The sequence below is a fragment of the Diplodia seriata genome (assembly GCF_021436955.1).
Source record: "Diplodia seriata strain FDS-637 chromosome Unknown scaffold_9, whole genome shotgun sequence".
Classification (NCBI taxonomy): Eukaryota; Fungi; Ascomycota; class Dothideomycetes; order Botryosphaeriales; family Botryosphaeriaceae; genus Diplodia; species Diplodia seriata.
This window is the reverse complement of record NW_027117316.1, coordinates 1266048-1280776: the sequence shown is the minus strand read 5'-3', so window position 1 is coordinate 1280776 and position 14729 is coordinate 1266048. Positions and strand designations below refer to the sequence as shown.

At 57.6% G+C, this 14729-nt stretch overlaps 4 protein-coding genes across 4 annotated transcripts; 2 read left to right on the top strand and 2 right to left on the bottom strand.

Annotated features, from left to right (window-relative positions):
• Window positions 1–2553: 2553 nt before the first annotated feature.
• Window positions 2554–5267, bottom strand: SLS55_008819 (uncharacterized protein; the record flags this gene model as incomplete). The annotated part of the gene is made up of 2 exons (XM_066780224.1): window positions 2554–4961; window positions 5015–5267. The coding sequence occupies 2 exons, from the start codon at window positions 5265–5267 to the stop codon at window positions 2554–2556; spliced, it is 2661 nt and encodes an 886-aa protein (XP_066629453.1).
• Window positions 5268–6380: 1113 nt separating this feature from the next.
• CDC24 (Guanine nucleotide exchange factor for Cdc42p) lies at window positions 6381–9683 on the top strand (the record flags this gene model as incomplete). The annotated part of the gene is made up of 5 exons (XM_066780223.1): window positions 6381–6905; window positions 6960–7520; window positions 7573–7861; window positions 7995–8132; window positions 8191–9683. 5 exons carry the CDS (start codon window positions 6381–6383, stop codon window positions 9681–9683), a joined length of 3006 nt encoding a protein of 1001 aa, XP_066629452.1.
• A 2130-nt stretch (window positions 9684–11813) lies between these two features.
• Window positions 11814–13471, bottom strand: SLS55_008817 (uncharacterized protein; the record flags this gene model as incomplete). The annotated part of the gene is made up of 2 exons (XM_066780222.1): window positions 11814–12254; window positions 12338–13471. The coding sequence occupies 2 exons, from the start codon at window positions 13469–13471 to the stop codon at window positions 11814–11816; spliced, it is 1575 nt and encodes a 524-aa protein (XP_066629451.1).
• A 543-nt stretch (window positions 13472–14014) lies between these two features.
• On the top strand, window positions 14015–14482 carry SLS55_008816 (uncharacterized protein; the record flags this gene model as incomplete). The annotated part of the gene is made up of 2 exons (XM_066780221.1): window positions 14015–14325; window positions 14380–14482. 2 exons carry the CDS (start codon window positions 14015–14017, stop codon window positions 14480–14482), a joined length of 414 nt encoding a protein of 137 aa, XP_066629450.1.
• Window positions 14483–14729: the final 247 nt, after the last annotated feature.

Here is a 14729-nt window from a genome sequence, read left to right as displayed (position 1 = left end):
GGCCAGGGAGCCTCGCAGGCCTCGGGAGGAGCGACCAACGCTCTCCGGGCTCGCTTGATGTGCGAGGATGCGCCGCCGAACGGATGGCGGAATCAGGCCTCTCCGGGACGCCACTAGCCCGCGCGCTAGCCGTGCAGGGACGCCGCGCCGTGCTCGAGCGTTGGCACGGCAGATGACAGAAGATTCAACAAGACACCCTCTTTCCGCATCTACGTGGGCAGCTGGATCCAAGATCCGGACGAAAATGTGCGCATCCAATCCCGACTTTCACGTCCGGATCTTGGATTCACTGCCCGTCTCCAGGAGACAGATGCTCTTGCGGCCCCTGTGCTGGGGCCCGCGAAGAAACCACGCCAGAAACTTCCGCTGCACGCATCCCGGCCGCCCATCGTCGGGTGCCCTGTGCGCGGCCGGTTCCTGGACATCCGGGTCCGCGGTGAGCTCTAAATCCTCCAAGGCAGCAGAGCTTGCGAGCACCCGCAGAAAACACCTCACCGACCCCCCCGGGCCGCCTGCTGCTCCCTCGCTATCACCGCGTGTTGTCCGCCCCACGCATACTCCCTCCGGGTCAGCACCACCCGGTCCCGCGCTGATGATTCATTGTGAAGGACTGCTACATGCAACCTTCAGCTTACTCTGCTCTCGTCCGCCTTGTCCTCCGCAACACAAGACTCCGGGCCGCCCTATTCATATCTCTCTTTTCTTGGCTATACCTCTTCTTCGCCCTCTCGTCCGGGCCCGACATCGTGCTTTGTCCCTGCCATTGTCGAATGGTGAGTGAGTCCCGCACTCGACCAGCGCCTTCTACCTTTTAAGCTTGTCTGCACCTCATCGGCCAGGCCGAAAGACTCGCATTCGCATTCCAGACCCTCTCGCTTTGTTGGTCCCACGCGGACGAAAACGGCGCCAAAGGGGGGCCGCCCCACCCTAGCCCTGAAGGCAGCAGGTCAACTGCAGCCGCGCTGCTCGCGTCTGGGTCCAGATCGGACCCGTGAGTCAGTGCGCCAGTGTCAATGCTCGTACTCTTGCGCCTCTTATTGGCCAGCGGTGCGACTGCCGGCTGCGCTGGGGCAATCATCTCTGAGCTTTTCACAAAGCATTTCCCTCGTGGCTTGTTGTGAAATTGGCGTATCTCTTTTCCGTGGAGAACTGCGCCGTCGGTGTGACAGTCGCGCGCAGGCTGCGGTCCCGCCGTAAGGCTGACTTGTTGCATGAATCTGCAACGTTACCGGGGCGGCTCTTGGAGATGATGTCAGCCCGCCACTTTCAGCCGCGGGCGCACGGATTCCGGCCCTAGCTGGGACAACCGTCTCGAGATGGCAACCCTTGGCCCCTCCGCAGTAAATCGGAACAAAAGAAGGTTTGTTCGAGAACAAGCGCCCCAAGGGACAGGCGACGATCCGGTTTTTGCGGCGTTAGGAACCGGGTAGATCCTGCGCGGCATGCTGTCAAATGACGCGTGCTGCTGTGGCGTCCGGCTGCCGGACCGTCGTGTGCCGAAAGGTGGCATCTTCCGAGCTACCAAGACTTGTCGCTTCCACCGCCCTGGAATTCCGAGATCTCTGCCCTCCACGTTGAGAGGAGTCGGCGGCTTGTTGCGGTGACGAAAGGGGCATCTCTTCGTTCATCCCGCCACCGATGCGCGCACCGGCATTGACATTCGACGATACGCGCATACGACGCATGAACATCTGGATATGCAGTCGATCGTGGATCCGCATGGTGTTCAGACAAGCACAGCGGGTTGCAAAAGAGTTGAGCCCACCTATGCGTGTCTCACAGAGATATCGAACTATGCTTAATCAGGTAACAGGGTCCTGCGTCTTGGCGTGTTTGTACGACTTTGAACTCCCATCTGCGTGAGAGAACGTATGGAGCGTCTTTTGTGGGGCGTGGGAGGGATTGACTTCTCCTTTTTTTTGGTTTTTGGGCTATTCACTGTACAGGCCAGATCTGCCGCGAGTATACTTTTTTTTTTTCGGATCTGAACTCCTTCGTCCCCGTTTCTACCCGCCCTCCATTGACTTCGGACGAATATTGCCGGACATTTGAGCTTACTCATGAGATATCGGAGTAGGATTACAGGGGAACATCCACCCCACCAAGGCTTGGAAAGTTCCATGAGCGACCACCTCGGCACCGGATACTTTCTGATGCGTTGGCCGGGCTCCATCATTCGCGCGCATCTGCTCCAACCAGCCTGAGAGGAATATATTACTAGGTAGTCGTAGAAGTGGACACTAAGCAAACTGGGCTGGGACAACCCCGTGCATGCCACTACTGCTTTTTGGTCAAAGTTGAGACAGGAAGAGTAAACGGCGGCAGACGCTACCTGCCCTACAAACCGGAAGCATGATTCCGTACTCCGTCCCGCGAACCCCTTATCCAAGCAGAGGTGTCCTAAATCCTCAAAATCACAACAGAAACACGAGACCGTACTAAATGGAAATCATGCAAGAGCCCTCCCATTCCCTCAACTTTTCCTTCTAACAACTTCTTCTCATGACAACAAGACATTGGCCCCGGCGGTAACCCCGACCGTGGACCTCATTGCTAGAAACCTTCGCCGAAGAACCTGCTCGCAGCTATAACTTCCTGGTCGCCGTTGGCAAAGTCCCAGCCAACAATAGTCGGGTCTTGGCTGCAGCAGATGATGCGTCGAGAATCGAACTGCAACTTGAAAACACGAGAATTGCTGCCTGTTGGGTTCACTGTGCCGCCTACAAGGGGGACGTGGTGATGGTGATGATGATGGTGACCGTGCTGCTGGTTACCATTGTGTGCCGGTTGCGCAGGTGGCTGCGCATTGCTACCAGGTTGAGCGGCCTGTCCCTGTGGTGCTTGCAGGGCCTGTGCTTGCTGTACCAGCTGCTGAGCCTGTTGTAGCTGCGCAACTTGCTGTTGTATCTGCTGGATATTTGCTGGCTGGTTCGGTGCGGCGCCGTTCTGCTGCTGCTGGACTTGATTCTGTGCTGCTTGTGATGCTGCAGTCAGGGCCGCCATTTGCTGTTGCAATTGATGGCTCAGACGTGCAGGGGCAGGGCCTCGTCGTCTACTTCCACCAGCATTGGCAACTGCCTCGCTCTGTAGTAGGCGTTTGTGAGCAACCCATTTCCCGTCCGGAGCTTTCTTCCAGATGATTATGCTCTCGTCATAAGAGCCGGAAACAATGCGTCCCCAGCGGCTACCCCCACCACCGGGCGGAAGTTTTGCGCCATATGCAAAAATCTCTCTGGGATCCCGCGATCCCGCGTTCCTCCTGCGACGTTCCTCCCGGGTGAGTTCCGTCAGCGCACCTCTTGCTCTAGCTTCGAAGTACTGCTGGTCAACAGCACGAGCCTCGGCCTCGAGCTCTTCCTCATTGCCCGGCATGTCTCCAAACTCGGCTTGCACGGTGCGGACGAGATTGGCGTGGCCTCGGAGGCAAGCCACCTCTGCCCCAGTAGCCCTGTCAAAGATACGTACTGTCTCGTCAGAACTGCCAGTAACAATGCGACGACCATCAAATTGTACGCATGCGATGCCTTTGGTGTGCCCGGGAATGGTCTTCAGGCAGGCGCCTGTATGAACGTCCCAAACCTTCACTGTGCGGTCGCCAGAAGCAGACACAATCTGGTCGTCGTAACACTGTATGGCATTGACTGCAGCACTGTGGCCATCGAGAGTCATTAGCAAGCTGAATTCTTTGAGCGGCTTGAAATTCAAGTGCTGGTTTTCGAGTTCCTTGTCAATGTTGACAATGTAACTAGGGAATCGAGCACCACCATTGCTCATTCTTGGGTAGTCTCGGTCAGTAGGAATGAGTTGCCTGCGGTTCCATACTTTGATGGTTTTGTCCTTGGAACAAGTGATCAGATAACGATCGTCGAAACGCAAGTTGAGAACAGACTCGCTGTGTGCGCGCTCCAACTTCTTGATCATTTGTCCGGTTGAGAAACGCCAGATGATGACGTGGCAATCACTGCCACCAGAAACCACGATATCGTGCTCTGGTCTTTCGTCGAATTGTAAGCAGAGTACAGAAGCATCATGGCCTGACAGCGGAGCCACAACCAATCTCTGCGTTTCTAGATCCCAGATGCGGATGGTTTTATCGCGGCTGCCACTGACGACGTGCTTGGCTGAATGTTGTATGGTGTACACGCACTCTTTGTGCGACTCGTATGGGTGTGACGGATGAGGCAGTTGGAAGTTGGTGTACCTGCCAGCACCCCAATTCTCTTCCAACCTGCGTTTCTGCTTGTAAAGATACTGCCAATTGACCATAGGATCGCCGAACGAAGACAATATCAGGGAGGGCCTGATTGGCGGATAGAGAATGTCCGCAGGTGGTGGTGAGGCAACATCTTCGATGGCAAACTGTGGACGAGACTCCAACCGCCGAGCGAGGTCGAGAACTCTTTCTTCTGAGGGAGACTCTCCCGGCTGCTGGCCGTCGTAAGCAATGTCTTGCATGCCGTCTTCGCTACGTGCAGGGCTGTCATCAGCCTCGACAACGCCATGCTGTTCTGCCCAACCTCTTGCATCGCCATCAGCCACGGTAGCGACAGGCCCGCTCTGTGAGCCGTCACCGAACAAGTGCCGCTCTCTGATCCGCTTTTTGGTGTGCATCTGCTCGAGATCGGCGTCACCGCCACGGACGCGCGATTTGCGTTCCTTCATTATTGACCTGTTCGCTTTCTCATGCTCCTCAAAAGTCCTAATTTGGCGAAGGTTGGCTGTCCAGCCTTCCGCACCAAACATGCACTTCCACAACTGGCTGTCCAGAGCACGTCCCCGCCATGCTTTCGACAGTGTCGAAGTCTTAAGCAGGGTTTCTGGCTCCAGATAGGAGAATATTTGAAAAGTGATCTCGGGCGGAAGATACAAGACCGGGTCGAGATGGAGTCGGGAGTTCAGTCGTTCGACAATGGCGGCTATGGATGCAGTGCGCAGCGACCGCAGGATCTCGAGGGCGAATTCTGGAACTTGTCAGCGTCAGGCAGCCTTGCGCGAGCACGGGCACGTGGCATACCTGATCTATCATTCTCCGGCAGACTCAATATCCAGCCGGGGAGCGTGACGCCTGAGGCACTCTCCTCCGCGGCTTCGGACAGCTGGGGCTCGCTGCGCATGGCGGTGTCGACCTCGCTTTGGCTGCGCGTGTCCTCGGAGAAGCCCTCATCGAGTTTGAAGGGGGTGCCCATCTTGGCGCTGGTATAGTCGTGGAGGTACGGGGCCTGAGAGGTGAACGGGCCTTGGTTCGGTGTTGCGGGCTGGTCGGCCATTGTTTGGGGGGTAGAACGGACGGAACGGTTGCGTTCAGAGGCCGCCGAGTGCCCTGGGCTTCGGTTCATGCAAGCGGATGTGGACGACGCTGGCGGCGGGCTTGGTGGGCGAGCAGCGGTGCGCGACGTCACCGGGGCGCGGCGCAGGGCTGGTGGAGGAGCGGGAGCGGGCGGGCTGGCGCGGCGATAGTAGGGCGCGGAGGGTGAGTGCTGCCTCCGTGCATGGGTGAGGCCTGAGGCAGCCAGGGCCAATCACAGTGGCAATGTCAGCGGCGCCGGCGAGCGTAATGCGCCCGGTCGCGACGGCAGAGCGCGGTGAGCGAGAATAATTGACGGCGCGTGAGAGAGAGCTCTGGCCAGCAAGCGCACGCGGCAATGGGCAGCAGTGGGCAGCGGGCGCGCGATCGCCGAGTCGGATGAGGGCACGAGTTGCGTCGGGCAGAGAGCCGCTGGCTTACTGTGTACTACGCCCGGCAGCGGCTGGGCTCTGCTCGGGGCCATGGGCGGCGAGCACGCGACGGGGCGTGTTGGGCGCGCGCTCACCTCGCAACCAGCGGTCTGCAGCAGCGTCTCGCGGCCGCCTACGATCTTTCGCCCTCGTCGCGCGCGCTCTGCGTCGTCTGCCGCTGTTTGCGCTGCCCGCGGCCACTGCCATCCCACCCTCGTCTTGGCGCTAGGGCCCCATCGCACAGCTTTGATCCCTCGGCGGCTTGCACTCCCAAGGGGCACGCTGAAACCGCGGCGCTCACCCGTCCAGGCCAGCACCAGCAGCACCTCATCCCCTACCCTACCGCTGCGCTCGTCCATCACCACCTCGCCGCCTGCCCGCCCGCTCGCACCCACGCGCCCTGCAGCAGCCCCCAGCTTGACCGCACGCCTGCGACCCCCAGCGACCTCACCGCATCGCCGACTCCGACCTGGCGTGAAGGCGCTGCCCCGGCGCCCTTCCGCTGCGAGGTCTCACCTCACCACCGCACCTCAAACCTCATTCCTCTCACCCCAGGCACGGTGATGATGGAGGTTGGAGTTCATGGGCCTTTGTCTCGAACCCACACCACACCCATTTCGACTGCGCATTCCCGCCTCCACAGCGCCGGCGGGCCCACACCCCTCATGCCGAACTCAAACCATGCGAGCTTCTCGACCTATTCCTCGCGGACGTCCGACTCGTCCCAGGGCACCTCCACCTCGACCCTGTTCCCCCCGCCACCCCTGCCGACATCAGCTCCTCCCGCCAACGGCGGGCCCATCGAAGCCGCCAACAATGTCCTCAACAAGCGCGGCGACAAAGAGGCCTCGCTGTTCATGATTTGCTTGACATTGTCGCGTCGACTGCGCACCGTGCCCGGCTTCGCAGACATCATGCGCGAGGAGGAGGAAGCGGCCGACGAGGACACCGACCCAGTCACATTGCTGTGGAGGACATTCCGCAAGGGCTATCCCTTGATGACCATCTACAATGCCCTCGATCCCGACGTGCGCCTCGAGGTTGACAAGAACAAGGTGTCGGAAAAGAAGCGCGAGCAGGCCGCGACCTACAAATTCCTGTCGGCATGCATCAATTCGCTGAAGTTCCCCTCGGATGAGTGTTTCGTGATCAGCGACCTGTACGGCGACGACACGACCGGCTTTGTCAAGGTATGTGGATTTTACAGAATCGCGCATCGTGTGGCGTGATCTAACATGTACTAGGTGGTAAGGGTCGTCAACCGCGTCCTCGACATTCTCACCAAGGAAGGCATTATCAGCGGTGACATGGGTGCTGGAGACGGTGCCGATTCTGACACAACTACTACGACGAAGCGGACGCAACGCCAGCACATCATTGACGAACTCGTCAAGACCGAACGGACCTACGTGCAGCATCTCGAGCTCCTGCAAGAGTTCAAAAAGCTGGTGGAAGAGAGGGGAATAGTCACCGGCGATGCTGTCCACTCCATCTTCCTCAACCTGAACGCCTTGCTTGACTTCCAACGCCGCTTTTTAATTCGCGTCGAGCAGACAAATGCGCAACCAGAGTCGGAGCAGAATTGGGGCAGGCTTTTCGTGTTATACAAGGAAGCGTTCAAGGTGTACGAGCCGTACATTGCGAATCAGAAAAAATGCGAAGAGACGGCAATGGCGGAGTTCGAAAAGTTGAAGGAAACTGGCGGTACTGCAGAGCTTCGTCAAATGGTCGAGTCGCCGACTCATCTGACATCATTCTTGCTCAAACCCTTCCAGCGCCTTGCCAAGTATCCTCTGCTTTTAAAGGTGCGTATTATCTCCCGCTCTGGCGCTGGGCAAAACACTCATTGTTTCACAGGAGCTTAGAGACAAGGGTGACCTCGATGAGGAAAGGCGTGACGACATCTCTACCGGCATCGAAGCCGCTTCTGCTGTGCTGAAGAGAACGAACGAAGCTGTCGACCTGGAAGACCGCAAAGAGGCACTTGAGGAGTTGAAGAGCCGCGTCGAAGACTGGAAGGGTCATCGCATTGAAGGGTTCGGAGATTTACTGCTCTATGGCACCTTTACCGTTCTGAAGGGTGATGGAGGAGGTGGCAAGGACCAAGAGCGAGAGGTGGGTCACCCTACCCTCGAAACACTGGAACGTTGCAATCGAAGTCCATCGCGAACTTTCTCGATACTTCTGCAGCCGTTCCCAAGTCTGATTGGTGACTGCTGACAACGACGCTTTTTAGTACAAAATCTTCCTGTTTGAAATGATCCTGCTCTGTTGCAAAGAGCTCAATCCCAACAAACAGAAGAACAAGCTCATGAGCAACAAGCAACTATATGACAAGAGGGGAAAGCCCAAGTTGCAGCTCAAAGGTCGCATCTTCATGCAAAACGTTACCGACGCGATCTCAACAGCGAAGCCAGGTAAGGCTTCCGGATCCGGGAAGCCATGTAGCAGTCAGCTTACACCTGATCTTTTTAGGGTCGTACACATGTCAGATTTTTTGGAAGGGCGATCCCGGTATTGAGAACTTCGTAATTCGATTTACCACCGAGGAGACCCTGAAGAAATGGGTGCACCAAGTCGATCAACAGAGGAGACAGTTCAAGGACACCCAGAGATCGAGCAGTACCACCAAACATTCGACGACGTCGGCAACAGAATTCACCTACATCAGAGACCAAGGTCCCATCGAAAACCCCTATGCCGAAAACGACGAAGACGATGAAATAGACGTTGCGGAAGTCACGAGCGGCTATCCTGGGCAAACCGATTATTCACTCGCTCAGAACGAGTCGACTATTACGGGCCGGGCCCGATCCGCTACTGGCGAGAGTGGTGTCAACCCTCTAGATACATCTCGGCCTTCAGAGCCTACAGGTGCGAACAACCGCGCTCCGCCACCTCGATTCCCCATGGGCGCTCTGCAGAATCCGCCACTCACTCTTCGCACTCAAGCTCTTCATGCTGGTCACATTTCACCCGGCACCGGTGGACCCATGGACTCGTACTTCTCCCCTAGCCTCGAGTCCCCCATGTCGACGCGCACGAGCTCCTCATCCGGCATGTTCCCGTTCCCACGCCAGCAGCTTCCCAACGGGTGGCATGGGGACGACAACAATCGTTTCACCGCGCCCGCCATGGCTCGACACGCCTCTCGCGACGCTTCAAGTGGGTCTCACATCAACGGTCGGAACGCAGTAGGACGACCATCTCTGCCACCAAATGCAGCTTCCCAAAGTGCTATGAACTCACAAATCCGCCTTCGTTCAGCTAGTAGTCCCGACATTCACAACCACCTTGTCGGCGCACAGCGACGTACTCCAGGCGGCTCCGTACCAGACGTTCCCCCCTTCCCTACCCACTACGCTTACAATCCTGGCTTGGTGAACCGGAGCCAGAGTAATTCCCCGAACATCCCTACATCCATGCCCCGCCAGCAGTCCCCGAACATCCAGAGAGAAAAGCAAGCGCTTCGTACGCCCGGTTCCGAGATCAACCTCCACTTCGATTATCCCGATGCCAACGCGCGGCAGGATTCGCGCATTACGCCAGGGTCGTCAAGAACTGCGACGCCAGCATCGTCGTTTGAACAGGCAAGGGCGCAGACGCCGGCGACCGAAAGGCCGGCCTCGCCGACGCTGCCGTCAGCCCAGCCATCTGACCTTCCGATTCCCTCACAGTTGAAGGTTAAGGTGCACTGCCCGTCGGCAGGGTCAACCATGACGCTGGTCGTCAGCACCAACATCAGCTTCCAGAGCCTCAAGGATCGCATCGATGCAAAGTTGCAGCGCAGTACCAACGTGAGTCTCAGTTCTGGACAAGTAAAGCTTAAATATCTCGACGACGAGGATTACGTCAGCATTCAGTCGGACGAGGATGTCCAGATGGCGTTTGAGACGTGGAAGGAGCAGCAGCGAGATCAGCTCCTTTCCGGCCAGCTCGGCGAGATTGAGCTCTTCTGCCAGAAGTGAGCTGCTCGGGTACAATAGGCACTCTACCTTTCGATCGATTCTCCTGCGCGCGTTGCTTTTCTATCCGCGATACGCTCCTCATTTTCCGGCGTCTGGCTTCGGGTGGCTGCCATTGCAGATTGCATCATTTTCCGGCGCTCAACGGGCGCTCTGCGGTTGCTGTTTTTCTCTGCGGTGTGTCCTTTGCTTTCTTTTTTTTTCCTTCTTCGCCAGCTCGACAATCTGACTTTTTCCCGGGCGGACGTCGTCACTTCGCCACTGGTCGATCTATGCCGGAAGATTATGGGCTCATCGCATGAAGAAAGGGGTTGTGTTCCAGGGAATCCGGATTATCGACGCAAAAAGAGATACCACTTATCCGGACATGAAGTATGCACGGGACGGGGATATGAGAGCCTTCATCAGCATCTTCGGCTTCATTTTTTATTTTCGCTTTTCTACGCGACCTTCTCCCGTTGAGTCGAAGTTTGCTTTCCTTCTTTCCGACACGCCGCGTGCCGGACTGCTCGCACTTATCAGGTCGCGGCTTCCGCATGGTCTGTCTTCGGTGTCGGCCTCGATGGCCCACCCACCGCTGGACGTCATCCACAACGTCCGTATGAGGAAATTCTTGGATTCCGTGGGTCGATGGAGGATGCAGAAGATATTCGAAAGCACGATGGGTGCTGGGAGGCGAGGGGATTCGAAGTAGAAAGGGGCCCGAAAGCGGGTACGCGGTGGGCTGAATCGGCCCTTACGGAAAGCGAATGAATCGCACAGAGATACGGCCATTAGCGGAAAGCTGTGATGAAGTGATGATGAGATGAAATTCATGGGTGTTATTTGCCAGACTCCGGCGTCGCGCGCATGTCTCTGTCGTCTTACCATTCGCTTTCCGTTGTTAGACCCGTTCTTCGAGAACGCTGCGTCATCACTCCCAGGAGAACTGTCGACTCCTGAACGGCTGAGGGTAACGGTGTTTGGTGATCTTGGTGCCTGGCCAGTTGATTTTTCCATCTCATTTACCGGCATCTTTGGCTTCTTTCTAACCTCAAGGTGAAAGATTTCAAAAAAGAAAAAAAAAATTGTACCTGTTATTTTGGAGCCACGTAGAAGCTTAATAGTTTTGTTAAACATACCCTTCTGCTTGCTTTGACTGCCCTGCTTCATGAACATGCTCCCGTGAAGGAACATTGGTGCCACGGAGTGGCTCGGATGAGAGTGGGAGGGGCTTGCCTACCGCTCTCCATTCCACGAGGTCAGAGCGAGGTCGATCGGATACGCAGCCATGCCGGCGGGCCCTCACATATATATCCTTTCCACCCCACGGCTCTACCGGAAAGCCGATGTATGCGCTGCCGGCGGCGTTTCCGCCATTAAGATGCGTGTCTTAGTTTTCAATATTCCACCGAACGCGAATGTTTTGTGTTATTTATGGGAGTGATACTGCACAAGCCACGGATTTATTGCTCCAACTAAGAATGTGAGGGTTGGATCTGGCGGGCATGGAAGTACGAAGATGCAACTCTGAAATGGTTGAAAATCTCCAGTACCACGCGCATCTGCTTCCGTATCTTTTCTTCATCAGGAGAAACCGGTGGAATTTGTTTTGCTAATGGGAACGGGCGCGTGAATCGAGACGAGTGAAGTGCCACGCGTTGGGCGTGCAGTGCAGCTCATTCGGATCGATCATCACGGCCTCTTTCATTAGTGCCAAGAAGGAAAGAGGAAGAATCATACATAAGATTATCTGCCGCACAGGACCGAAGTCAGGGAGCGAATGGAACAAAACAGAACAGGCGTCTTGTACGCTCCTTCATCGAGTCCGGACTAGACACAAAGCGCGTACCAGGTGACCCTAGTGCCCGACAAAATTCGCACAACGGAGCTGATATTGCCAAGAAAACTAGACTGGCTCTGCTCTTCGGGCCATTGTTGTATATATGCTTAGAAAATTTGTCTGCCCTCCAATGGATCCCGGCATTGCAATACTTGCAGATGTATGGCGCGTAGTATGTACATACGTTGATTGACCACAATACTTACTTCCCCTTCTCTCGTCAATATTTGAAAGCTTCCTTTCCCACGAAAGAACAATTTGACGTACTCCACGGAGCCCAGATCCTACAGCAAACAACTCCCCCGTCAGCCTCAGTCTCGCGACCTCTTCACCTTCCCCGTCGGCAGCGCCCACCAACACCCCACCATACCCACAAACGCCGCCACGCAAACCGGGTGCAACACCCACGTCCCGCTACCCCTCACCTGCGCCAGGGCGCCCGTCGCGAACGGGACGACGGCGCCGCCGCTGCTCCCCGCGCCGGCGATAAAGCCGACGCTCGCCGTCATGATGTCGCGGCGGTCGACGAGCAGGCGGGCGAAGACGGTCTGGGCGCACGGGTAGACGGGCCCCAGCAGCAGGCCGCAAAGCGCGACAAAGATGGTGTTGGAGATCAGGTTGGGGACGAGCCAGACGAGCAGGTCGAGGGCGAGCGCGCCGAATGTGAGGACGACGACGGCGAGGCGCTCGCCGCCGATGCGGCGGTGGTGGCAGAAGGGTGCGAGCGCGAAGCGGCCGAGGGTGATGCCGCCCTGAGGATGGGGAGTTTTTGAAGCATTAGATCGACGCGGTTCCTCTGGAGATGGGGGAGGGCAGGAGGTGGTGAGAAACTTACAAAGAATCCAGCAGTCACGTAGCCGACCTGCGCCGGGTTTCCACCGCGGTAATCGATCAGGAAGGAGATGACCCACCCCGCGATGGCGACTTCGGCACCTTGGTACATGAAGATGAATAGCGCGCCCACAATAGTAACCCGGTCCCGCAGCGCCTGCTTCAGCAGCCCCCGCTTTGACGGTTTGCCCTTCGTCGTGTGATGCTGCTGCTGTTCGCCCTGGGCGTTCCCCTGCTCTCCATCCACGCCAGTATCAGTCCCCAGCTCTGTCAGTGGGACAGCTTCGGTGACGCTATCATCGCCGTTCTCCTTTTCATAGTTCCAGAAGGCCCAGGCGTTGAAGATGACGCACACGACACGCACAGCCACAGACAAGAAGTAGAACCTACTCCACAAAACACCCGATGCAGCCAGGGCGGTGGCGACGATGGGGCCAACAGTGCCGCCAATTCCATAGCTGCCGTGGGCGAGGCCGAGGATGAAGGTCGAGCGGGCGAGACCGGAGCAAAAGACGTTGTTCAGGGCCAGGTTGATGGCGCAGCCGAAGCCGAGCAGGAAAAAGGCGACGACGACGCCGGCGAAGTGCGGTGGCGTGCACACGATGACGATGTAGCCGGCCAGCATGATCAGCTCCGAGACGACCAGGGTGCGGGCGCGGCCCAGGCGGGCCAGCAGCAGGCCGTCGGTGCAGAAGGCAGCGGCGACGAAGCCGGCTGCGTTGGCCACGAAGATGAGCGAGACGACGGCGTAGCCGATGGAGTAAAACGTCTCCATGTACGGGATCAGCGCACCCGGGGCCGAGTCGGACAGCCCGTTGCCGAAGTAGACCAGACAGGCGCAGAGGACGCGCCATTTGTTCATGGGCGGGTTCCAGAAGGTTTGGATGGCGGGCCGGACTGCTGCTGGGGTGGTGTTGCTGCTACCTTCCAGCTCGCCCGGCGTCTGCGAGATGGCATTTTCGGCGCCGCTCTTGGTGTGCGTCTGTGGTGTCGCGACGGGCTCGCCGAAGATGAGGTCATCGAGCTCTTGGTTGGAAGGAGGGCTGCGGACGGAAAGGGACTGTTTGCGTGAGAGGGGAGGTGTGGTGATGCGCTTGGGATCTTCAATATCAAAGAGATTACCAAATGCGTGAGCCATGTTACAGGAGTAAAGGCTTCGAGAATGAAGACTGCAAGAATGGTCGCAAGTCGTCAACCCAGCACACGGCGGGATGCTGTAGAAGAAATAATCCGGGGCTGCGGGGAGCGGCCATGGTGCTTAGCAATCGACATTGGTTGTGCCACGGCAGGGTGGAACCAGACAGTGTACTGTGAAGGGTCAGGTAGGAACAGCGATCAGATAGCCGGAGCGGGAAGCATTGCCTATTCCAGCAATACTCTCAACAGACGATGATGAAATGGAAAGAATCGAGCCCACCCGCATCTGCATCACCAAAGTGCTGCACCGTACTTACGCGGGCAGTTGAATCCAACACCTGCATTCGAGACTCACATCTGATATCCAATGTAGGACGTGTCGCATCCTCGATGGAGCTGAGAGCACAGAGGGCTCGTAAGCCCCGGCAGCATACGGCCCGTGCGCCGGTCCCGCTGTACATGTGAAGAAAGCAGAAAAAATGTCACTCCGTCCACCACCGCATCGCCTCCGCGCCTCACCCGCCCCAAACATATACCCATCACAATGGGCCGCCCAAAGCGCAACCTCCACGCCGTCGAGGCCGAAACCCTTACGCCGCCCGACGTCCTGACCGCCATGCAGACGATCGCGAAAGTCTCCAAGGCCGAGGGCAACAACCTCTACTCGGTCGAGCTGCCGGACAGGACCGCAACGCTGGTCGAGCTGAATGCCAAGTTCCGCAGCACCATCTGGGTCAAGCGCGGCACCTACGTCGTCGTCGACGCTGGCACCCTGGCCGAGCGCGACAACAAGCTGGGCGGCGAGATCATCAACGTCGTGCGCGACGAAAAGGCCTGGCGGAAGATGAGCTACTGGTAAGGGCGCGCCGAGGGAAACAAGGTCGAGGGCTGACTCGCCATCCATTCCAGGCCGCCGCACTTCAAGAAGCAGTCCGCCTACCCTGAGGACAGCGACGACGAGCAGTCGACCGTCGGCAAGATGCCGCCCTCGGATTCCGACGACGACGAATAAGTGGTCATTGCGCGCTCAGAAAAAAAGACGGAAAGGGTGCTTGTACATGGCAGACTACTCGGCATGCTGGTGCTGGTGATGATGCTGCAGCTCCACGCCGCCCTCGAAATCCCCGTGCGTCCCCCACCACACGCCACCAACCTGCAATGCCAGCGCGCCCACCACGACTGCCGAGCTCGTCGGCGTCGACGGAAACACGTTCCATGCCCACTCCTGCGCTGCCCACAGCGCGTACTGTGCGACCGGA